This window comes from Polypterus senegalus, chromosome 18, assembly GCF_016835505.1.
Source record: "Polypterus senegalus isolate Bchr_013 chromosome 18, ASM1683550v1, whole genome shotgun sequence".
NCBI lineage: Eukaryota > Metazoa > Chordata > Cladistia > Polypteriformes > Polypteridae > Polypterus > Polypterus senegalus.
The window spans coordinates 56007462-56034324 of NC_053171.1; the positions used below are offsets into that span (position 1 = coordinate 56007462).

Consider the following 26863-nt stretch of genomic DNA (forward strand, 5'->3'; position numbering starts at 1 on the left):
TCATCCAAGATGAGGCATCTGATCTCGGATGATTTAAGCAACGTATGCAAAATACCCACCTGGAGTGGTCTATCTGCTTGTGTACAGAATATCCCCAGCATTTAGAGCAAATCCACACTAAACTCTCTCTACGTTAGCTATTTCACCCTGAAAAGAGCTGCAGTTCACATTGCAATTCTGTGTTTTTAGTCATTTGCAAAGCTACATAAGCATTGTGAATTGTTTCTGTTTTGGGTATCCTCCTGAGGCACAAAGCCATCTTAACTTGTCCAAAAGCTGGGACAAGCATGACAATACAATACAACTCAATATGAGCAACATGCTGTCTACAAGTCAGTCATACAGACCGCTCTGCTCTCTTTTTTTTCCCTCCAACAACATTGTGAAAGTTCAGTTCCACATGTGATGTGCTACCTCTGGCAAACTTCTCTTGTCTGGTGGCAGGGCAAATTCCCAAATAATGAGAATCTTGAGATTTGTGGAACCTTTGGCATTGATTCCTTCTTCTTGACAGACCAAGTTTATTGAATAGGCTATTTTGTTGTCAGTTTACATTCAGCTTGAGGAAGGTTAATCGATCTTGTATCAACCAACAAAAGCCCTAAAAGATTTCAGTCCAGGAATTCTGTCTGTGGCATTATTGGACAACTGCTGCCCATTTTTGGATTACAAAGATGTTAAGCGGCATTTACATTGCAGACAGCCAAATGAGAAAGCCCATTCCACCATATAGATGGAGGAGGAAGGCTTTTGTGCATACAACATCAAGCAGGCTCTTTCTGTCAGCCCTCTGCCGGACGGTTATGCTCTACCAGTCTCCATAAAGTGACCCTATTCGCTGCGCCATTTGTTTCAGTCCAGGAATTTACTCTCTGGTGCAGCTGGTCAAGTGTTGTTCCGCAGCTACAAACCGGAGATCTTTATGTGATGAAGACACAAAGAAATGTATACATTGTGGAACGACATTACAAATCAGCCTTTTATTGCATTGTCTAATTTAATAACACCTGAGATTCCTCATCAGTTGCCTGCTGTATAAATTCAGCCATTAGGCACTTTTTAAAATACAGGTACACCTAAATTGATTGAGAATTATTCTTCCATTGCTTCTGAAGCAGCCGGAATAAAAAGGAAATAAAATGAAAATGAGGTTGTCAAAGTGCAACACTAGAATGTTGCCCTTTGTCAACTCCAGTTAGTTATTTCACATTAACAGGCCATGAATCTCTCACCATCTTATCCTATACATAATGTGCTCAATTAAACTTTGATCTGTTGACTAAATAGGTCACTGTATTAAGCTAAACCGATTCATTGAGTCAAAGACGAGGTGACACTGTGGTTAGTACTTCTGCCTAACAGTTTGTTTCAAACTAGTGATGAGCAAAAAAATATAGTTTCATTTCATAAGATTTTTTTATTTTTTTAGGGGAATAAAAGCAAGGTATATTGATCCCCATGGGACATTCTGCAGCCAAAACCATTGTGTCCTTCAGCTGTCCTTCAATGCAACCCCAATCTTCCACAATTCCTTCCTTGTGATCCATGAGCTTCATGTGATGCCTGCCTCCTCATTCATGCTGCTGGGTCCTCCTCATGCCGTTCATTTGCAGTCAGAGGTCATACCATCTGTGCTCACTTTCCCCAACTCCGTAAGCTGATTCAAGACAGGATCCTTCCAATGGCTTAACATTGGATTTTAGCGGCTGGGACACACCTCTGAAGTGCTTGCAGGTAAGTGTTCATTCCCTTTCTATGCTCTGAGCCAGAACACATTATGTCATGCTTTTGCACACTGGAAGAAAGGGGGCTGATGAGATGAAAATACATCTGGCAATTTCACAAGTTTTGCTTGCGGCAAAACACCCATTTTATTTTGCAAAGCCAGAGAGTTTCTGCAAATTCAATTTCAGCCAAATTCTATCATTCATCACTATTTCTGACTAAAGGAATGAAACTGGCATACAGCACTGCAGCAGAATTGCTGTTGCTAATACACATACACCAGGATACCTGGCCCCCACTTTTACAAGAATTAGCAATTCATCCCAACATGGCTTATTTCCATTTTAATAATTTTTTTAAAACAAAATGCACCTTTTATACACACTATATCTCTCTATTATAATAAAAAAAATCCTGGTATGAGACAAGACTTTTTAGCCTGGTATGAGACAAGACTTTTTAGCCTGGGACGAGACAAAACTTTTTCAGGGAGATACATTCAAGTCCCGTGAGACGAGACTTTGTGCCAAGAGATTTGACCATGCCCGGGGCCGGAAAGAAGAAATGACAAAGTAGAACATCGTAAAGAATTCAAAAAGGTTGGCATGATTCACATGCAGAGCAGGTTAGCGATAATAAAAGTACTAAAATTCGAAAATCTCAATAAAATGATATTAAAGATTGCATTAGCACAAACAAACAGAAATTATTACTCGGTGAAATAATGGAACAGCGAAAAGAGATCATATATATTCTTGAGATTTAAACTTTAAGTCTGAGACTTGTAGATCTTCTAATTTGGGTTGCCATCAGGGAAAAGTAATGTTTCTTCCCAATGAAGAGGTGTATCCACGAGAATTAAAAGATTTGTTGTTTGGTGAAAATGAAATCCACATATGCGAGCGGCAGAGACGCGAAGTGGCTGATGCGTTGCGCAGGCTGGGGGGTTGGTGAGTGAAGCGAGCAGGGGGCAAAGGCCTCTAGTTACTCACTATATCAACTTTACCCTGTTTGATTCTGGGGCAATCCCAGGAACTGTGTCCGGGAACAGAACACTCTCAGAATGACCGCCACGGCTGTTGTGATCCCACCACACACTAAGCTCAGAAAATGAATTCAGGCCTCAAAATTCACAAAAGGACATACCTGCTCTCTTATACAGGTGTGGTTCCACTGCATAGGCCAAAGCCTACACAGCGTAGACCCAAGTTCAAATGGCAGGCTTCTGGCCTGCACAGGCCCAAAAATGGGGTTAAGGCATAAAAATTGCAAAATGTTTAAATGTCCAGAATAGAGGAGAAGGAAAAAGTGAATTGTTCGTAGTTAAAGAATTGAAATAAAGAATTCAGAATACAAAAAAACAACAAAACAAGCAGATTCATCAGTCCATCAGTCAGATTCCTTTAGGTACATTTTTGCAAATGTCAGTTATGCTTCCTTGTGTCTTTCACTGAGGAGAGTCTCTTGTCTGGCCAATCTGTCATAAAGTCCAGAATGGTGGAGTCTTGTAGTGATGGTTGTCCTCCTGGAAGTTTCTACCAACTACATACAGGTTCGCTCAAGCTCAGCCAACGTGACCATCAGGTTCTTGGTCACCTCTCCTGACATTCTCCCCTGATTGCTCAGTTTGGCTGAGAGGCCAACTCTAGGTTGTTTCAAACTTCTTCCATAGGAGAATTATGAAGGCAACCATGCTCTTTGGAACATTCAGTGGTGCAGAAATGTGTCTGTAGCCCCAAGAGAGATCTATGCCACAGGACAACCCCGTGTCTAAGCCCTACAGCCAATTCCTCTGACCTCATGGCATGGTTTGTGTCAACTGTGGGACCTCAGATAGACAGGTGTGAGCCTTACCTAAACCTGTGCGGTCAATTCAGTTGGCCACAGATGGACTCCAAATAAGGTGAAGAAACATTCAATGATGATCTCAGGCAAATTTCCACTGTCAGAGCAAATTGTCAGAATACTTGTGCCAATGGGATATTTCATGTGTTTATTTTTAGCAAGTCGGCAAACTTCCTCCAATCCTGTTTTCCTTTGTCATTCTGGGATATTGAGAATGAATCTTCATGATTTTACCACAACATAACAAAATGTGAACAAAGTAAAACGGTCTTCATACCCTCTGAATCCACTGTAGCCCATGTCTAACCTGTCCTTTAACATTCTTTCCTGGGTGTTTTTCTGTCACCTTACAGGTTCAGAGGAACTCTTTACCTTAGTTTCCCTTTCCCACAGCCACTTCAAGATGCTAGTACACCACCAGTGTCCTTCAATAATAAATGAGGTACAATATCCCCTTGCCGTGGCTTACCCATGTTGAACTACCCATGGGTCCCTCACTGATCATTCAGGACCCCTTGTGACTGATCCCCCTGTCTCTCTACAGCACGTGTCACTCCCTGTCTGCTAGATTGTCTCATACAAACTGAGGCACACTGTTTTCTACCTGCCAATTGCCTGCATTAATAAAACACAAACCATAGCGGTTCTACCGCTAATCTCTTACAGGCCTTTAGCTTCATCCCAATATATTATCAAGAGATTCTTTAAGCACTTCTGAGTAAATGCTGTCCAGTCCAGCCACTTTATAAGCTTCAAAAATCATTACTTAATTCTACAATATTACTTGTAGATACTGGTATATCCCTGTTCTTATTACAGGAAAAACCTCAAAATGTATGATTGTTCTTTCTGTTTCTTAATTTATTTTTCCTTACATTCTGAATCACCTTCTTGTGCTTCTTCATCATTCTCTTACTGTTTAGACTAAAAAAAAATATCTTTTTCTCCAGACTTTTTTTTCAAAATTTGCCCCTTTAACAGCTGTTTTCATAGATTCATTGGCCATATGGTTTGCCCTGCTCTTATTTGTCTGATATGCTTTTTATGCATAATTTTTTGTCCATTCTGTCACTGTGTTATACACACAATCTGCTGGTATCTCTATGCTTACTTTAAACAGCATGGCCTGCAGAATAAATACTGCCAGGGATTGAGAAGTCAATTACATGGACTTGCTGAAGTGCCCTCTCGCTCAGCTATTAAAAACTGTTCATCTGAACAATAAACAATAAGCATCTGGCTCAGTACGGTTCAGGGTCACTAGGGCCTGCGCCTATCCCCGCTCTGGATACTGATGGGCAACTTGCAAACGAATAGTTCTTTATGAACGACTCTTTTTAATGAATCGTACAAATCGATTTGTGAGCACAGCCGATACAGTGGAGCTCAACAGAAGTGGTAAAGCACACCTGTCTCCAGCATGATGTCATCAGCAACTTTCGCTTCACTGATGCAAATAGACATTTAACACTCGAGTGCAAAAACTGCGAGTATTAACTTGCTGCACTTAGAATTCTTTTGAGTTCAGACTATATTAATATCGGCGAACGAAAACAGTCACTAATGATTCTAACATTCATCATACAAGTACAATACACTATGCCACAACACATTTTATTATAATGTTTTGCTTTATTTAATACAATTCATTATTAAAATTGTTTTAAACTGAATATATATACAATATTAAAACAAATGAATTTAGGTTCCTTTGAACATTCAACATTAGTCACGCAAAACTGAACCTTCTATAAATATTCGAATTTCTAACAATAATTTGGTTTCAACTTTACTTATCGTATACTCTTTTTATTGCTCACTGACTGTACTGTGCATTTATCATTATTTGATTCTTCTGCGTTCAAACTCAATCATTACCCGAAAACCATTTGGCCAATTCTTATTCATGTGATTCTTAAATAAATCATTACCTGGTAATCAGTTGGATGACTCTTGTTCATTTGATTTGTGAACTTGAGAACCACTTGCACAATTCTCATTGATTTGATTCTTGAACAAATTATAACCCACGAACGAGTCACATGATTCTCATTCACCTGTGATTCTCTAACCTAACATCTCATTTTAATTATGCATCTTAAATGTTTTGTCATGTATTGCATAATGAAACAAGACAATGTCATATGAATTATGTCATAAGAATCATATTAAATATATAATTAATTATGTTTATGTACTGTATATCTATAACTCTTTCTCTCTCTCTCTATATCTACATAAATATTGTCACACACGTGTGCATGGGAGGCAGCTAAAGTGCTCCAAAGAAGGCAATTCCACACTAGGCCAGGGAGTGGCAGAGTGCAACAATCCTTCCTTTTTCATCCCTGCAAGACCAAACTTGGGAACTTCTGCCTGGACCCCATGACGCCATTCCCATTTCCAGGCTCAATGATGTCACTTCTGGCTTTGGGCCAGATGACATAACTTGGCCGACCGACTTTAAAACCCACCATCTTCCTTCTGCTAGTCAGTTCTGTTTTGGACTCGAATCTGTAAATAACCTTGCTCTGAATTACCTATTTTGCAGCATTATTCCAAGTATATGGATGGCTGCTCCCAACCTTTTTCTTGTGTCAAGGTGTATTCTTTTGCACATACTGTATGTTAGTATATTATATATACAGTACTAGCCATCTGCCGCGGCTTCGGCCGTGTAGTAGTGAAACAAGCTTGGCTCCCCACTCCTGGCATCACGCTTCCCCCTTCCCTTTGGCCCGCAGCCTCTGTCACAGATTAGTGCAAATATATGCAAGCGAATTATGATTCTTAGTGCAATTGCAAAATCAACCGGAATGTTCAAGCCAATTACAGAAAAATACCCGATCTAAATCCTTTAAGTAGTTCTCTCATTTGCTAGCTAAGAGGATGTAAGGTACACTCCGAGGCTGGTGCGTGAGTGAGAAGGGCCACACACCTCTCAGATTCATGCAAATAAATCGGTACAGAAAGTGAACTATGATATTTAGCACAATGACAGAAGTCGCAAAATCAACCAGAATATTCAAGTAAATAATATAAAAAACCCAATCTAAATCCGTTAAGTATTTCTCTTGTGAAAAGCGGGCAGACAGACAGACAGAAAGATGTTGGATTTTATATATAGAGGGAGATAGACCATATGCACTGCACCTTAGCCCCTGACGCAGGTTAAGCCATGGGAAAAACACTTTCTTTATACAGCATTCTAATGCAAAAACAACACACCCTCAGATGGCCAAACGCAGGATCAGCTTCCTTCATACTACATAAAGCACTTATCTCATGTTACTACAAGTCTTTGAAACCAGTTCACTCACTTGTTGTTCTGTTCTCTCTCTGTCCTGAGAAGACTGCGTTTGACCCCCTACTGGGTCTCTCTCTCTCTCTCTCTGTCATTCTTTCTACAGCTCGATCCTCTCAAGAAAGACACCTACTGATTCTTTAAGACTCAAGAAAAGGAGCTGGAGTAATGGAGACAACTAGGGAGTTATTGCTGGGTGTTTAGATGATGCTCTGAAACTGAATAACACTTGAGTGCTGCTCTTCCAAGTGCCAAAATAAAAATATCTATTTGCTCAGTCCTACCCTGCCTGTCTTTTGTGTGCAACTCAGTAGCCAAGAAGCGATAATATATACAGTATATAGAGGTAAAGAAGAGAATGCTGGCAGGATGGAATGGGTGGAGAAGAGTGTCAGGAGTGATTTGTGACAGACGGGTATCAGAAAAAGTGAAAGGGAAGGTCTACAGGACAGTAGTGAGGCCAGCTATGTTATATGGGTTGGAGACGGTGGCACTGACCAGAAAGCGGGAGACAGAGCTGGAGGTGGCAGAGTTAAAGATGCTAAGATCTGCATTGGGTGTGACGAGGATGGATAGGATTAGAAATGAGGACATTAGAGGTTCAACTCAGGTTGGATGGTTGGGAGACAAAGTCAGAGAGGCGAGATTGCGTTGGTTTGGACATGTGCAGAGGAGAAATGCTCAGTATATTGGGAGACGGATGCTAAGGATAGAGCTGCCAGGGAAGAGGAAAAGAGGAAGGCCTAAGCGAAGGTTTATGGATGTGATGAGAGAGGACATGCAGGTGATGTGTATAACAGAGCAAGATGCAGAGGACAGAAAGATATGGAAGAAGATGATCCGCTGTGGCAACCCCTAACGGGAGCAGCCGAAAGAAGAAGAAGAAGAAGATATAAAGAAGGTTTACAGTTGTTCATATGGAAACAGGCATGCAGGTTATGTTTGCTACACTAAAGTACAAGTTAATAATAAGAAGAAGAAGATATATAATACAAATAAATAATACAAGAATTAAATAAATAACAATATAAGAAATAACTCTGGGTTTCGCATCCTGACACTTTATATATATACAGTTGTGCTTGAAAGTTTGTGAACCCTTTAGAATTTTCTATATTTCTACATAAATATGACCTAAAACATCATCAGTTTTTCACTCAAATCCTAAAACAATATAAAGAGAAACCAGTTAAACAAATGAGACAAAAATATTATACTTGGTTATTTATTTATTAAGGTCTGACTGTGGATTGGTGGAGTCCAAACTCTTTAGAGATGGTTTTGTAGCCTTTTCCAGCCTGATGAGCATCAACAACTCTTTCTGAGGTCCTCAGATATCTCCTTTGTTCATGCCATGATACACTTCCACAAACATGTTGTGAAGAGCAGACTTTGATAGATCCCTGATCTTTAAGTAACACAGGGTGCCCACTCACACCTGATTGTCATCCCATTGATTGAAAACACCTAACTCTAATTTCACCTTCAAACTACCTGCTAATCCTAGAGGTTCACATACTTTTGCCACTCACAAATATTTAATATTGGATCATTTTCCTCAATAAATAAATGACCAAGTATAAAAGTTTTTCTCATTTGTTTAACTGGTATCTCTTTATCTATTCTTAGGACTTGAGTAAAAATCTGATGATGTTTTAGTTCATATTTATGCAGAAATATAGAAAATTCTAGTGGATTCACACACTTTTAAGCACAACTGTATCATACACACACACATACACACACAAAATTATTAATTTATTGCCACATACATGGGAGGCTGCTAAAGTGCTTGAGTAAGGGCAATTCCGAATCAGACCGGGATGTGGCAGAGTGCACTGATTCTTTTTCTCGCTTCTCTGCAGACCATTCACGGGAAATTCCACCTGGCCCTGTTGACATCACTTCCAGGTGCAAACCTATAGATGAAGACCTTTCTGGTTCCGGCCCCCTTGATGTCATGTCCAGGCCCGAGCCTATGGTTGAAGACTCTTCCGATCCCGGCCCCTTTGACGTCACTTCCTATCCTGACCTTTAAAAGTCTTCACCTTTCCCCTACTCCCTCAGTTCTGTTTTGGATGCTGATTTATGAACACCAATGCTATCTTTTTGTTTGCAATTTTGCAGCCAGGAAAATAATTTACGGGTGGCTGCCCCCTGTGATGTGATCAGAGGGGGACCACTTAATTTTACATATGTGTTAACTTCTAATTCTAAAAAAATCAAACAAATAAAATGAATCGATTCACTTCACTGGGTAGTTCAAAAGAACCAGTTCAAAAAGTGAATTGCAATGCCCGCCACTACACCAGGGATGCCCAAAGGGTGGCTATTGTGCATAAGACCATGCCCTTTTCCCTTGTTTGTTCGAGTGCCTTTTAACCCCATTTGGAATGCATGCTTCTTTTTGTATGAAACAAAGAAAAAAATTTGTGAGTGGTCTCCCCTAGATTTTCTCGTATACTCAGATATGGGGATGGATATTTGAGTAGTAAACCACAAGACAATGATTGTATTTTTATATTATGTACATTAAAGAACCATCAACAACAAATCAAATCAAATTAATAATATATTCAACAATTATAAACATAAAGTTGAATAAATCGGACTCGGCAGCTGGATGAATAAAAGGTAAAGTACCACTTCTGGTTAGCAGAAAAAGCTCAAATGTTGATATGTTTTGTATCTAATACTTGTATGCAAAATTTGGTTGACCTAAGTGAAAGTGTACTCAAGTTATCAAGTTTACATACACACACACTCACACACACAGACATAATTCCAATAATGATATTTTCAGACTCCGGGAGGTCTAAAACATCGGGATTCATCCAAATCTTGAAATCAAATTTTTGGAGGATTCCAATACTTTCCCTATACTTCATATATGAGAAAGTCAGGGAGGTATGAAACATTGAGATTTATTAAAAACTTGACATCGAATCTTCGGATGATTGCAATAGTTTCCCTATACTTCATATACAAGAAAATAACAATGATAAGTAACAGGCCTTATTAAAGCTAGGTAGGATACTCTATCCTATTCCATATGTACGGTGTCCATTTTAGAACATCCTCCTTCCTGCCACTTTCAAAATTACATCCGTCCTTCCGCATTTCACCGAAATACGAAACTCCATTCTCCCTCCACCCTCCAACTTTAGACACAAAAACTGAGACTGGGTGGGAATATACAGTATTTTCGGTAGCCAATTGTGATGCATTCTTCCTCTTTAATCTTTCTTTGAAATTTCTCCAGATTCATTATGCACTATGGCGCATTGCTTATTTAATGTCATTTGTAATGTGTATTTTTACAGTCTGCCTCTTGCATATCAGAAATTGATTTAAAGTGTAAAATGATTGTAAAATGATTAAGTTTATTTTCGTTACATTTAAAGCACTTTCCTTTTCTTATCATTCAAAATTGGACTATTACATTATGTGTCAGAGCAGCGACACACTTTTCCATTATTTTAATAATTTACATAAAAGAAAAAAAATTGCATATTTCAATAAAGAAATACACGTTTTAAAATATAGCTAAGCAAACACTTAGGGTAAGTGGGAAAGTGTAATGTAACATCTTATGTACCAAGTATTATTAAAAACTGTACCTGTATTCCAATAACTTAAATTTGTACAAATGAATAGAAATCAATAGATCCATCCATCTCCTGGGTGATGACTGACAGAGATGACTGCCATATTTTAAAGAAGCATGATATTCTCATACCCGCTTTACCCAGCTGAGGGTGGGTGCTGGGGCAACATTGAACTAACTCACTCGGTATTAGGACTGACGCTGGATGAGGTGCTTGTCCATCACAGAGCTCAATCACACAAACAACCTCAGTCAGATAGTTCAGAATTTATGATATGGGAGGCTATTAGACAAGCAGGCTAGAAAATGGATGGATTGATTATTAGGACCTAAAAACGAAGGGTTTTAGGTCTAGATTGCCAAAAATTTCAATATCTTGCATAAGTAGACCTCAACACAAGTCAAACGGTAAATCACATATGGGGGTTTTCTTGTACCAGTGAGTCAGGAGACCCCAGACAAAAAAAACAATCTGCAGGGGTTTCAAAATGCTCATAAGTAATTCTTATAAATGCAAAAAGGGTTGCATTTATAACAATGGTTAAGGATTCCTAATTTAAGTGCATGTGCACAATACTTGTCAGTGTTGACAGTGGCACATAAATGGGACTTTAGAACATTAGAACAATCTAGACGAGAACAGGCCATTCAAGCCGACAAAACACCCCAGTCCTATCCACTTATTTCTTCCAAAAAACATCAAGTCGAGTTTTGAAAATCCCTAAAGTCTTATTGTCTTCCACACTACTAGGTCGCTTATTCCAAGTGTCTTTCGTTCTTTGTGTAAAGAAAAACTTCCTAATGTTTGTACAAAATTTACCCTTCACAAGTTTCCAACTGTGTCCCCTTGTTCTTGATGAACTCATTTTAAAATAACAGTCTTGATCCACTGGACTAATTCCGTTCATAATTTTAAACACTTCAATCATGTCACATTTTAATCTTCTTTTGCTTAAACTGTAAAGGCTCAGCTCTTTTAATCTTTCCTCATAACTCATCCCCTGTAGCCCTGGAATCAGTCTAGTTGCTCTTCTCTGGCCTATTTCCTTGTGCTGCTATGTCCTTTTTGTAATATGGAGACAAAAACTGCACCCAGTACTCCAGATGAGGCCTCACCAGTGTGTTATAAAACTTGAACAGAGCCTCCTGTGACTTGTACTCCACACATCAGGACACTATATAACCTGACATTCTGTTAGCCTACTTAATGGCTTTTGAACACTGTCTGGAAGTCGATATCTTAGAGTCCACTATGACTCCTAAATCCTTCTCATAAGGTGGACTCTCGATTTTCCAACCGCCCATTGTGTATTCAGACCTAACATTTTTACTTATTATGTGTAATACTTTACATTTACTGACTTTAAATTTAATCTGCCACAAATCTGCCCAACCCTGTATGCTGTCCAAGCCACTCTGTGATGATTTAACAGATTCCAGATTATCTGCCAATCCACCTATCTTGGTATCATCTGCAAATTTAACCAGCTTGTTACTTATATTCGTATCTAAATCATTTATGTACATTAAAAATAGCAACGGCTCTAGCACTGACCCCTGTGAAACAACCAATTCTGATAAGGTGCCGCACACCATCACCCTCTGCTTCCTGTGCCTGAGCCAATTCTGTACCCATCTACACACCACACCCTGAATTCCCACTTCTTTTAATTTGATGCCCAACCTCTCATGTGACACCTTATCAAATGCTTTCTGAAAGTCCAGATAAATAATATCATATGCTCCACTTTGATTGTATTCCTTTTGATACTTCCTCATAGAATTCCAGTATGTTAGCAACACACAATCCTCCCTCTTCTGAACCCATGCTGACTGTTCAGAATAACTCCTGTCTATGCCAGGTGTTGCTCAATCTTATCCTTAATAATTCCTTCCATTAATTTACCTGTGATGCTTGTTAAGCTTACTGGCCTATAGTTGCTTGGATATGCCTGGTCACCCTTTTTATATAATAAGTTAAGATTTGCCATTTTCCAGTCCTTTGGGACCTCCCCAGTGGGCAGTGACTTTCTAAAATTATGCATCAAGGGTTTATATACGTACTCGCTAGCCTCCTCAAGAACTCCAGGGTAAATATTATCTGGTCCTGGTGATTTGTTTCAACTTCAACTGGGAAAGCACAATGAAATGGAGAGAACGAACAGGACTGCTCTCACATCACTAATAAATACAATATCACTGCTTTGCTGGTAGAAGTTAGCAACCAGCAGACATGATGGGAATGGAGATCCTGTCAATAAGGGAAACTTCAGAAAGAATGCAAGCACCTCGACCGCTCACTTTATCATAATTTGTGTTTTCTACATCCATCCATTATCCAGCCTGCTATATCCTAACTACAGGGTCACAGGGGTCTGCTGGAGCCAATCCCAGGGCACAAAGCAGGAAACAAACCCCAGGGTGGGCTCCAGCCCACCACAGGGCATGCACACACACCCTAGGGACAATTTAGAGTTGCCAATGCATTTAACCTGCATGTCTTTGGACTGCAGGAGGAAACCCACGCAGACACGGGAAGAACATGCAAACTCCACGCAGGGAGGACCTGGGAAGCGAACCCGGGTCTCCTAATTGCGAAGCAGCAGTGCTACCCACTGCACCACCATGCCACATGTTTTCTTCAATTCTGGCATAATTGCAGTCCACACAATAAGATTTTATTGTTGCTTCTAAAGGAGTATCAAGGATGAAGTCACAACATCTTTTGTTTTTGTTTTTTTTTTGGCTTGTAGACAAGAAAACAGGCATTTTATATTGAGCACAGCTTTCTGTTATATTGAGTTATGTGGACATTGTTGGTTTAATTCAGGAGAGTGTTATTGATTTCTTTGCTTTATCAGGAGGGTGAAATGCAAAAACTGGGGTAGGCAACTGACAAGATCTAAAAGTACTTGCTCATAGTAGTAAGCAGTAAAGTATAGATGCAGATGATGTGTTTCATGTCCCAGCCGGGGTTCCAAATGCTTATTTTCTGTTTTTATTGTATATTTTTGATTCTTTTTTTTTTTTTTTGCAATATTTTTCATGTTTTCTATATCTGTATCTAATACTGGGTTATGTTGTGTGTTTTGTCCCCCAAGAGGCAAACTCTGCCAGGTAATGCCTTCTGCCCCAGAATTCAGGACGGTCTTTCAAAGTTCCTAGTGGTTCATTAGGAATGCACTCTGGAATTAGTGAGTTTGTTTATCTTTCACCGCACTTTGTATTTTTTTTGTACATTTCTAGAGGTTTTATTTGACCTTCAGCTCTGTGTTTTGACTTTGCTATTGGTATCTGTATTGAGATGTATTTGTTTTGTGTTACAGTCAACTCCATTTGGCTTTTTCTACCACCAAAGAGTTTTCTCTAGTATCTCCACGCAGTTTGTGAAAAGAAATCTTTTTGTTTCAGAAAGATTCTATGTAGCCCTTTTTGTATCTAGCCAGGGTTTTTGATGGGACGTAGGCACAATACATAGAAAAAAAGGCAATGTGCTCCATGGTTACTCTCTCAGGTGGGTGTTAGCATATCAGAATCTCTTGGACCAATAGCGTGAGTTTTCCGCATTCGACTTATACGACCGACTTTATAAAATACCAGAAATTATACTGTAAAATCAAGCCCCGACTTATACACGGAAGAACTTAAACGCGAGTGTATACGGTACATGTGCATTAGAGGAGATGCAGTGTCTTTTCCAATAATCTCAAATGATTAGCAATCCTGAACAAATATTTTTGATAAGGTCGTGAATATTATAATACTCCTAATGTTACATCCAAGTTTCCAGAGAAAGTAAAAATATAGAAATAAAAGCAGGCGCTAATTTGTGTCTTGGTTTCACAACGTAACCAAGCTTGTTCCATACCACCCTGTTTTTTGAGCCACTGCCCACCTGATGGTTACAGCACAGAGCCAACCCTGGATGAGGTCTATCAGAGGTGACCCTCACATACATATGGTCAAATCAGAACCTCAGTTTAACTTAATACACATATCTTGTGGAGTTCAGACTAAAGGCGCTGGAACTGTGATGTATTGGGCTCATCACAGTACTGCAGCAGCCCCCAATAATAGGCATGTATGTCTAATACTGAAAAAAAAAACTTGAGCAAACGTGAATCTGCTGCATCTTTCATCAGTCACAGTCCATAAATTATTCTGACAAAAAAGGATCAACCAATAAGGTCTATCATCCCATGACTCTTCATGCTAAACGCTGTACTGTATACACTATACCAGTAAAAATCACAAATGTCCATTATAAACAGTGTCATGTTGGCATTGGTGAGTGTGCGAAACACCCCATAGGAATCAGGGGGTCCCATTAACAAGCTATTGTTGGCTAAACACTACCATCTTATTCTGCCATTATGTAAAGAAGATCAAGAGAATGCTGTCATGTAGGATTTGTATATCTTAAGTAGGTGTGATGATGAAAATTAAAATTTGTTTTTCACAGAGTTCACCTTCTTTGTTTGGCCAAATTATTTCCTGAAAATCTGCCGTGCAGCTGGCTTACAGGAACATTATTTTCCCCACGTGGCCAGCGTGACATTACAGTGTTAGAGCAGATACATTTTGCACGTGTGCCCTGTAAGTGTACTCCACATCACGCTATACAGCACTCTTCGATATATTTGGCACGTGCATGAATCATTTAAGAGTGATGAATGATGTCACTATACTTTAGGTACTCCAGCCAAATTTGCACTGTGCATGCATTTAATACAAAACAAATTTTCAGTATATTCATTTCAGGGGTACATTAGCTGACAATAATTATGAAAACACTTCACACTTCTGCAAAGATTCATTATATTGCTGAATTAAGCATGGCATGGCCCTCGCTGTGTAGGCAAACTAGGAAGTGACAGTCACAGTCCAAGAGTATGCAACGCTGACCGCTTGCGTTACAGGCTATCTGGCTAAGCCAGTCCACATACATTTACCGCTGGTACTCTGAAGCCCCAACAGGTATTTGTGCCGGTACAGAGTAATAGTGCAAATCAAGTGTGCAATGCTGATCCCTGTGCACCGACTCACTCACAACCACATTGTGTGGCTAACTGCACATATCATTTGGCACCAAGTCAAAACAAGCCTTAAAGGGGCTCAAGCCCAGCCCCTCCCAGAGTCAAAAAATAAACAATCGCTCTATTATAAAAGAAAATCTTGAGACGAGACTATTGCCAAGAGATCTTTTCAAGTCCCGCCCTCCTCTCAACCATTTCAGGTTAACAGCCCACAACCACGGTCCTCTCACCTCTCATTCGTGTGATTGCTTTTGTCAGACACAGTTCCTGCACTCTCAGCTCTTATAAATTTTTACGTTTTCCTCACTTTAAGTTCCCAATAAAAAAAGACATATTATGTCCAAATCTTATTGAAGAATTTCCTGAAGGGTTAGCAACTGAAGAAATGAGTACAAGGAAAATCCTAGCACTGAGAAATGATGAAGTCGAACGAATTAACGCGAAAATTGTCGATCAGTAACACTGCAAATTGGTTAAATGAGTATCAATAGACTATGCTGAAATAGTTAGTGGTGATGGTGCGGAAAATGAAAACATCAACTCACAATATCACAAAGAATATCTACAACTGTTAACACCATCCGGTCATCCAACAAACGAATTACTGTTGAAAGAAGGATGTATCGTAATGTTATTGCGTAATTTATGTTAAGTGATGGGCTATGCAATACGACAAAATTAGTAGCATTGAAAATTGGTCGAACAATTCTGACATGTAAAATTTTAACAGGTGACAAGAAAGGAAATGTAGTACATCTTCCACAGATAACATTAGACACCAAAGGACATCTTGCTATGCCATTTGCATTAAAACTTTAACAGTTTCCTGTTAGAATAGCTTTTGCAAAGACAATTAACAAATGTCAGAGACAAACATTCAAAAAAGTCGGTTTATTTATTAGAGAGAAAGAAATGATATTCACTCATGGGCAGTTATACATTGTGTTGTCACGCTGTAACACAGAACACAGAATCAAAATTCAATGTGACATTGATGAAAAGTTAGTTCCAAATATTGTTTTACTGAATTTTTTACAGTAAAAGTGTAAGTTTAAAAAGTATTTGGTGTTAATTTCAAAGCCAAACAGAATGAAAACATATAACGCAAAGAATACCTCTAACACAACATGAAACATAATTTTATTTCAATTTATTACGTTTTACTATTTTTTACTATGGTTAATTACTATTGTAATGTAAAAGAGTTAGTTCTATTATGCCTATGTAACAATTTCCATGAAAATAACAATCTGTTTAAATTGTACATCTGCTTCCCCATACGGGAGAGGCAGATCCGTGAAGTGGCGCAAACCTGGGGGTTGGCAAGCGAATTTATTACTATTATTTCAGGTGCCTCATTAATCAGACCTGGAATCACCCCCAGATGTGGTGAAAGACTAATTTAGGGCTCTGCAGCTCCCTCTGGCGGCCCCCACATAACCCAACAAGGCCCTGCCAAACTCCAACTCGCAGCTTGCCCTACAGGAATCCATGGTGCAACAGCCGCCCAGGAGGGCTGCCCTCCAGTGTCCCGGGGTCTTATAGATTGCTCTCTCCTCCAGTCCTTCCATCCTGCTGGCATCCCAGCTGGGTAAAGGCTGTGGCCGCCTGTCACAATTCATACTGTATATAGGTGTTAGTAGGTAGACAAGCATCAAGAATCTTAACATAATGCACGCTGCTACAGGATGTCAGTGTAATGATTATATGGACAACAGCAGACTAAAAGCCAGGACGCAGGATCTACAGGGCCCTTTCAGTATATTAGCTATTCTGGATAAAAGTATAACATAACATTCACAAGCCTCTTAATCCAATCCAGGAGGCTACAGCAGAAATGGGCACAGGAAACCACCCCGGACATGACTCTAGACCACTCACTCACTTAACTCAATTAACTTGACCTGTATGTGTAACACCTTAAGAAGGAAAAAGCAAAAATTTCATTTTTTAAATTGGGATTGTGAGTCACAAATGGGCAAAGCTCAAATCTGTGAATCTTTCCTATCCTCACAGCTAAACAACTAAAAACAGATGAAGTCAAAATGCAACTGTACAAATTCCAGATACAAGAAAACTTTCTTCACAATTAGGCCTGCACCTTTATGCAGAGCGGTTTGAGAAATGGCTCTTCTGCTTTCCCAACTGAAGCGCAGGCAGGAGAAGCAACTTGTTGTCACTGGTGTCAGAAGTGGGATTTGAACCCACAACTTGAGGGGTTGAAGTCCAGTGGCTTAACTACTGTACCACACCTCTAAAAATGTGTTTATGTTTCTGTCCAATCTCAGATCATCAGGAAGCTAACCTAAACAAGCCAAATTCCAAAATCGCAATGCCCAAAAAAGAATAATAAAATGCAGACCCGGTAAGACAGTAAATAAGTTAATAATTTTAACAGTTCCCTTAAGCATTAAATAAACCTTTTTCATATTCCAAAACCTTCCAAAAGACTCAAAGATAATGAAATAATTAATAAATAAATCCATTGAATATTAAAGGAAAACAGCATCATAACAGAATGGTCATTGTAGATGAGGGTGGAAAATCCAAACAAATAAGGCAAGTCCGTGAAAGAAAGAAAGAAAGAAAGAAAGAATATCCTGATGTGGAACTGAAAGCATAAAAGCATCAGCTAAGTTAAGTTAAAATGCTGTTACAATTTATGCGAAGATATTGAAAGATTACATACAACAGATAAAAAGATAAGCACGTGTGGGTCCTTAATGTAGGAAAGCTTTGATAGAATCGCATACTCAAAGAGCATTGCTGGATAAGAGAATAGGAACCTATGATAGCACTTACTGTTTTCTTTGATACATACAGTGGATTTAGAATGTACTCAGACCCCTTGATCTTCTGCACACTTTACTGTGTCGTAGTTTCATTTAAAACGTGTCCATTTGCCCTTTTTGCCAATCAATCTGCACTTAATCACCCACAATGACAAAGTGAAGACACATTTTCAGAAAGCGTTGCAAGTTTATTCAAAATCAAAACGTCACGTCAGGTCGTCGCACTTCTGCACCTCATTGTCAGATTTTATTGAACCTTGGCCTGCTGATTTGGTCGTACAAGTAACTTGTGGAACTGACGTCTTGCATCAATATTAAGGGAGATTTAAGCTAACAAATTCTGAAGTGATTCCATGGTGGGTTATGACTATATGAAGATAAGTTGCACAGAAGCACTTCTCCTATCATTTCAAAGCTCTTTTCCTGCTGTATATTTTTCATAAACACTATGCTATCTCCAAAATGATAAAATTACCATTGCGAAGTGAACCCCAACATAGACAGACACAGGAGACACAAGTGCAAACACAAGTTATTTTTTTCTCTCATGGGAAATGCCATCCCCCATTTTCCACAAGCTCAACTCAGTCCCAAAATACAGCTAAGCACAACACAATTCTTTTCTTCTTCTTCATCCACCTCGTTTCTCCTCCACTCCTCCAGGCAAGTTTTGTCTCCCACCTCCGAGAGTAGTGTCTGCTGGCTCCTTTTATACGGCACCCAGAAGTGCTCCTGGTGCTTGATGACCAACTTCCGGCAGCACTTCCGGATGTGACAGAAGAACTACCCATACCAGCCCAGGAGTAGCTGCAGCATTCCCGGATCCCAAAAGGGCTGTATCCAACTCCAACTCCCATGGAGCCCTGTGGGAGTCGGAGGCACTGCTGCAACCCCGTTGGGGCTGCCACCTAGTACTCCGAGGGAGGTAATTCTCTGGCCATGTTTCCTTCCCTGGTCCTTCCATCGTGGAGGTGTCCACCACATCATGTTATGAGTGATTATAATGTTAAAAACTGAATAGTAAAAAAAACTCTATTTAAAAATTTAAATTAAAAATTTAAACATGGTTTCTTATCACCAATGCGCCATTTTTATTGCAGTCATATTGACATGAAATGGTCTGGCAAGCACGGGTGTCACTAATGATATTAATTAAGCATCCAGTTATGCTACACTGAACCTGAACAGAAGAACATCTTGGCTGAAGAAGGGGCCCGAGTTGCCTCGAAAGCTTGCACTTTCTAATCTTTTAAGTTAGCCAATAAAAGGGGTCATTTTGCTTAACTTCTCACTACATTCACAATGGCTAACATGACACAACACCCTAGTACTGTAGTATTTATACCAAATACAGAGTTCACTTTAAAACAATATGAGAACCATTTCTGTGCAACTCATATTTAGGGAAATATAGCCAGTCAAAGTCATTATCCCCCCAGATATTAATGTTGTTAATTTAAATCTCCCTTAATCCAAGGCATGTGCAATATCAGTTCCATGTGTTACTCATATAACCAAATCAGCAGGCCAGATTTTGTTAAAATCTGTGACAACAAGTGTGAGGATTTGACCCAGAATTACCCAAAACTGAAATCCCTCATTCCTAGAAGTACTCAGACCCTTTGCTGTGGCCTTCCAGATTAAAGTCATCTCTTTCCTAGAGATGTGTCCAGACCTTTATTGGAGTACTCCTGTCACAAACTAAACTGGACATTATATACAATGGCACATGAGTCTGTGTGCAGAAAGTTCACACCACATGTCAAGACAAAAAACAAGGCCAAGGAACTCACTGTAAACCTCTCCGATCGACTTGAGGTGAGTCACAGATCAGGTCAAGGGGATCAAGCCACTTCTAAAGCTTTGAGTGTTCCCAGGAGCACGGTGGCCTCAATCAACGTGAAATGAAAGACGTTTGGAACCAGCAGGACTCTTTCTGGAGTTGGCCATCCAGCCCAGCTGATGACCAGGCAAGGTGGACTTTGGTCAGCTAGGTGAGCAGGAACCCAACAGTCACTCAGAATTCCTTTGTTGAGATTGAAAAAAAAATCTGTCGGAAGGACGACCATCTCAGCAGCACTATATCCCCCTTAACCATAGATCAGACGTTTAAGGTAGAATTCCACTCTTGAGCAAAAGGCATAAGAAAGAGAGGAAGAGGAAGAAGATTTTGTCTGATAAGATAAAAATGTAATTGTTTGGGCAAGACTTCAAGCACTATGTCTGGTGAAGACCAGGAACCACTCCTTACCTGCATAATGTCAATGTAAATTTATTTATATAGCACATTTAAAACAACATAGGAATGTTGTGGGCAAAGTGCTTTACAATAATAGAATAAAAGAAAACATACAATTAAAATGAATAACATAAATAGAAATAAAATATATGAACATAAAAAAATAAATAATAAATAGAAGTAATGTTACATAATCACAATGAGGAAACCATCAGTATTACTGAAGGTCACAGGATGCAAGTGAATAGAAATGAGTCTTTAATCTTGTTTTGAACAGTTCAATTGTAGACAACTCCTTTATGTGATGAGGTAAAGAGTTCCACAGGTGAGGAGCAGCAGCTGCAAATGCCCTGTCCCCCTTAGTTTTACACTTAGTATGAGGGACAACAAGAGACAACTGACCAGAAGATCTAAGCACTCTAGATGGCTGGTGTAAAACACACAATTCAGATAAATAAGCAGGAGTAAGCCCATGTAAAGATTTAAAAACTAGCAACAAGATTTTAAAATCAATTGGAAAACTGACAGACAGCCAGTGTAAAGAAGCTAATATTGGAGAAACAGAATCAGACTTTCTTGCCCCAACCAGAAAGCGAGTGGCAGCATTCTGGACCAACTGTAACCTGTGTATCTGGGATTTGCTAATCCCAGAATACAGCTAGTTGCAGTAATCAAGGTGAGAAAAGATAAAAGCATGAGTAGCTTTCTTAAGATCCCTACAAGATAAAAAAGGCTTGATCTTACCTAATAGACGGAGCAGGAAAAAGCAACTCTTGACTACAAAATTAACTTGTTTCTCAAAAGAGAGGTTAATGTCAAAGATAACACCAGGATTGCAGATTTGAGGTTTGCAAAAGACAGAGAAAGACCCAAGAAGTCCAAGACCAATTTGGGCTTTTGCTGATGGACCCACTATAAGCAGCTCTGTTTTATTTTGATTCAGATCAAGAAAATTATTAGCCATCCAGGATCTTAGTTCAGAAAGACAGTTGTGCAGTTGATTTATTGCAGAGCTGCAGACAGGAATATAAACCTGAGTATCATCAACATAGCAGTGAAAAGAAATGTTAAATTTCCTAAAAATAGCTCCAATAGGGTGAAGGTATATAGAGAATAAGATAGGACCCAAAATGGATCCCTGAGGAACACCACATTTAAGAGGAACAGTAGACAAAAAAGAGGAATTTAAAGTCACTGAAAAGTGTCCACCAGTTAGATATGACCTGAACCAGTTAAGAGCAACCCCTTTAAGCGCAACAAGATGTTCAAGCCGCAACAGCAATATCTCATGGTCAATAGTGTCAAAGGCAGCGGACAGATCAAGGAGGACAAGGACTGCAGCACCACCTGAGTCAGTAGTAATAGAGATGTCATTGAATACTTTAAGGAGCGCCGTCTCAACACCATGAAAACGCCTGAAGCCTTAATACCATCATGACAGTGGAGGATGGCTGTGGCTTCATCTTATGGGAGTGCTACTCAGTGGTACTTTGAGCTACATTATTTGTATGAAAATGTGCTATAGAAATAAATGTTGTTGTTGTTGTTACAGGAACAGAGAAACTGGTCATAATAGAGGACAGCATGAATTCAGCCAAATACAGAGAAGACCTTGAAGAAAACCTGCTCCTGAGTGCACGCCGCCTCACCTTTCAGTGCAGCCAAGGTAATGCTAGGGTGGCTTCAGGGCAAGTCTGTCTGTTGTAAACTTCAAGCCCACAGGACGTCTTTGGAGAGGCATGGAGATGGCAGTTTACAGGGGCTTCCCACCCAACCTAAAGGAGCCTGAGAGGGTCTGCCAGGAAGATTTGGATAAGCTGCCCAAATCCAGCTGTGCAAAGCTTGTAGAGAAGCAATCCAAGAAGACTCAAAGCCGGACTTGCTCCCCAAGGGGCTTCTGAAAAGTGCTTAATTAAGGGTCTGAAATACTCAATATTAATGAGAGATTTCAGCTTTTGATTTTTTAATAAATCTGCAAGCCTTCCTGCAAACATGTTTTCACTTTGTCATCATGTGTTATTGAGGTCAGATTAGCAGGTAAATGTGGAAACTTTATCCGTTTAAAATTAAATCTCCAACACAATAAAGTATTAATGAAGGGAAGGAATCTGAATACTTTCTGAATCGATTGTTTGTCTGCAAATTTCTATCTTTAGAACAACATTTATTTATTAAAAGCAGCAAGTGCTCCTACCAAGCTTAGTATTTATTTCAGAAAACAAAGAAAAGAAATTTTCAATAATTTTGCATATTTTATGTTACCAAAGATGCATGTCAAGAGAAACAAGATCAGTCACCGAAGAACTGTTAATGAAGAAATCTATCTATAGATCTGGGACATATAAATATCATGCGATTGATGTCATCTGCAGCCACTGCGCTCCATGACTAAATCTGACGCAAGTGGAATCTGTAAAGAAATCAAAACACTTTTTTCCTTCTCTGCATGCTGCTGGGTGAGCTAAAGGTTTTATTTGGCTCTACAGCCACTCTTCCCAATCCTACACCTTGAACTGAACGTCTCTCAGCTCTGAATAGTCTGTTGTGGTAGTTTTGTAAGGACATCTACTAAAGTGCGAACAGCCATCAGGTTTGTAGCACATGCTCTCCTTCCTATACCACTTACAAATTTGACACTATAAAAGACTGCGTAATAGTAATTTTTATAAATGTGGAATAATAAGTCTCTTGAAGATCTAGATTATTTAGAAAAAAAGAAAAGAAAAGAAAAGTCAACCCTCACTTTTGCAATCCCCATGCTGTAGATACCCATCATTTGTTGGCAGTCATGTTTTCAGCCTCATACTCACCATGTCATAAACATTGAGAATGACCGGTTCATTGGCCATGACGCCTCACTGCAGCCCAGAATGACCTTCCAGGGTGGCTTTTCTATGGCAGAAAATCCCCAGATGCACAAAGCACTGACAAGAGAGTTTCCTTAACCCACAAGCGACAATAGCACAATTGTGTGGTTGATTTCAAGAACGTCACCGATTTTTCCAAGTAAATTTGGACGGATGTTGTGGTGTGATGTTCAGATGGTCACTTCACACTTCCTTTTTACAATGTGAGACTTGGAGAATCTGTGATAGCAGAGATGTTCTTCTGATTGATTAGCATCCTTTATTTTTGCTAAACCAGAAAAGATGTTAAATTTCATAGGTCCAATAAACCAAAAATGTACTTTAAGGACCATGAAACATTGGTGAAGACCGTCAAAAAGTTACAGTGGAGTACCTATATGGTGAAAGGTGGCGTTGTAACAGTCTTTTAGTTTTTTTCTTGAATAAAATATCTTCAAAACGTGTACAAATAATTGACTGCATTCATCCAGATCCAAACCGATGTCATGTTTGGCTTTCTTGAGTACTGGAAGCGTGTCTTCAATAGAGGACATCTGAAACATTAAACACGATAAGAGATCCTCTGGTCCGAAAGGTCTCTCTTAACTGGGGAACGTCTAGGTAAAGAACAACTAACCATTATAAAAAGTATTCCATATACATTATCTGTGCTAAGCGATTCCATTAGGATGGCCAGCTTCTAGCGCGGAGTGAAGGAATTCACCTGAACTGACGTATATTTCCAGTGGATGCGCCGAGGAGACCCGAGGTGTTTCCCCTGCTCTGGCTTTGACAGGTGCTGTCTTGATGTCATCCTAAAGGTTTAAAACAGATATCAGGTATCTCACCCTCGCCCTCCCCCTCCTCTCAGGGTATCTCCTTGGGTTCCGCTCGGGCGATCTGAGGTCACTTCGCGTCCCGAGTTGAAGGATGAGACTCGTTCACAAGTCAAAGAGTCTCTTAGGTGCTGAAGCGCTCCACTCCGCTCACCTGCAGAGGAGTAACTAGCCAGGGTGCTGAAGCGTTCGTCCTCTCCTCCCGCTCGGTCGTTCCTCTATTAACAGCCACTTCTTTACATTTTATGGGGGCAGTTGTCAGATTTATTAAGTAGATGAAATCAAAAAGTAGCTATTGCTGTGAAAACAGAAACCTTTGAAGGACGGGCTAGTATGTCGCGATCAGACCTCCTTCGACATGCACTGCCAGAAACAGAAACGGTGCTTCAGGAGACAAATAATAAAAAAAATAAAATCAATTCATTGCTTATTTTCTCTCGTCGGTCTTCTGCAAAAGCGTAATCCAGTTTCACACAAACCTGTGGAAAAAAGAGGAAGAAAAGAGACGAAGCCTCTCCCGACGTGATCAGATTGAGAATATGTTCAGATCTGATTACATCATTTAACAGGAGCCCCACTCCTCTGCACACGTAGAGCAAGGGGCGGATCAGAGAGGCAATCGCGAAGGCGTCCATTCGCCTTTTAAAGGAAAAGAATATAAATTGTCACTCTACCGCTACCCCGAGCCTGTTGGAAAAAAGATATAAAAAATATAGTGCATATAAAGACCTCACTCTCTCTTTCGCAACGAGTAGCACCATTAAGTAGGAAATTATCGGACGCTGTTTTGCCAAAGAGGTAGCAGTAAAAGATGTAAAAAAAAAAAAAAAGCCACTCTTAAAATCATCAAGCCTCGTTTGAGGTAAGAACCTTTTTTTGTACAATGGATTTCCTCACTGTAGATATAAAACAGATTCAAGAATATACTGTAAAAAAAGTATCATTTTCCCGATGACATCAAATGCAGCATATAAAACACAAACGCAGCCTTGCAAGGTGAATACTTCAAATGCGTTTTCTCATGGGAAAAGGGGGCATTTACACAGTTTTATGTAAACATCAGTAATTATTGTTATCTGCGTGAATTATGCATGTTCTCCTGATGTCTTAGAGGGTTTTGTTCAGACTCTCCCCATGCCAAAGTAAAGCAGATTCTAAATTGTTGCAGTGTGTGTGCGTCTGCCTTTCAGTACACTGGCTGAAATCATCAATGCTGCTAAATCAATGAAGATTCTTTTACAGACGTCTGTACCTTAAGTTGTCTGATAACAGCGCTAACGTAAAGGAATAAGAAAGGAAATTAACAAAGCAAGTTTTAAGGTGTTGCAGTAAGCCTCTCCTAACATCATCTGGTTCAAAGCTGGAATCAAACCTGCCTGGGATGTCAGCCCATCAATGAACGCACTTATATGTAATGGGCCATTTTTTATTAACCACTTACAGTTACTGAACAAATTATTAGGAAAACCTGCTTATCCATGAAATTATCTAATGAACTGTTCGTGTGGCAGTAGTGCAATGCAAAAAAATCCTGCACGTTCAGGAGCTTCAGATAATCCAGATAATCTGGAATCCATTATATCAATACAGAAGGACTTGTACAGCATACAGGCTTGGACAGATTTGTGGCAGATTAAATTTAAAGTCAGTAAATGTAAAGTATTACACACAATAAGTAAAAATGTTAGGTGTTAGGAGTCATAGTGGACTCTAAGCTATCGACTTCCAGACAGTGTTCAGAAGCCATTAAGAAGGCTAACAGAATGTGAGGTTATATAGCACGATGTGTGGAGTTCAAGTCCAAGGATGTTTTGCTCAAGCTTTGGTGAAGCCTCATCTTCAGCACTGGGTGCAGTTTTGGTCTCCAGGCTACAAAAAGGACATAGCAGCACTAGAAAAAGATCCAGAGAAAAGCGACTAGGCTGATTCCAGGGCTCCAGGGGATGAGTTATGAAGGAAAGATTAAAAAAGCTGAGCCTTTACAGTTTAAACAAAAGAAGATCAAGAGGTGACATGATTCAAGTGTTTAAAATTATGAAGGGAATTAGTACAGTGGATCAAGACTATTATTTTGAAATGAGTTCATCAAGAACACAGGGACATAGTTGGAAACTTGTGAAGGGTAAATTTTGCATAAACATTAGGAAATGTTTCTTCACACAGAGAACCACAGACACATGGAGTAAGTGACCAAGACGTGTGGTAGACAGTAGGACTTGAGGGACTTTCCAATAAGTGGATAGAAATAGTAGTCTAAGTTGGGCTGAACAGCCTATTCCCATTGCAATTGTTCTAATGTCAAATACAAGAAGGGGGAAAAATGTGATCTTAGTGGTTTCAGCTGTGGTGTGATTGTTGGTGCCAGACAGGGTAGTTTGAGTATTTCAGTAACCACTGATCTCCTGGGTTTTTGACACACAGCAGCCTCTAGAGTTTGCTCAGAATTGTGTGAAAAACAAAAAACTTTCCTGAGATGGACTGGCACGCTGTCCAGGGTTTGTTCCTCTCTTGTGCCCCATGCTAGCTGGAATAGGCTCCAGCAATCCCATGTGACCCTGATCTGGATTAAACGGGTTAAAAAATGACAAAAAAACATTCAGTGATTGGCAGTTCTGCAGATGAAAATGCCTCGT

At 39.6% G+C, this 26863-nt stretch overlaps 1 protein-coding gene across 1 annotated transcript in view; it reads right to left on the reverse strand.

The window, feature by feature from the left end:
* LOC120518814 (deubiquitinase DESI2) overlaps nt 1–24788 on the reverse strand; it is a 139181-nt gene extending 114393 nt beyond the window's left edge. The window contains exon 1 of the mRNA XM_039741798.1: nt 23359–24788. Coding sequence (XP_039597732.1) covers nt 23359–23397 — 39 coding nt within the window. The 5' untranslated portion in view covers nt 23398–24788. The remainder of the gene's footprint in view (nt 1–23358) is intronic.
* Nucleotides 24789–26863: the final 2075 nt, after the last annotated feature.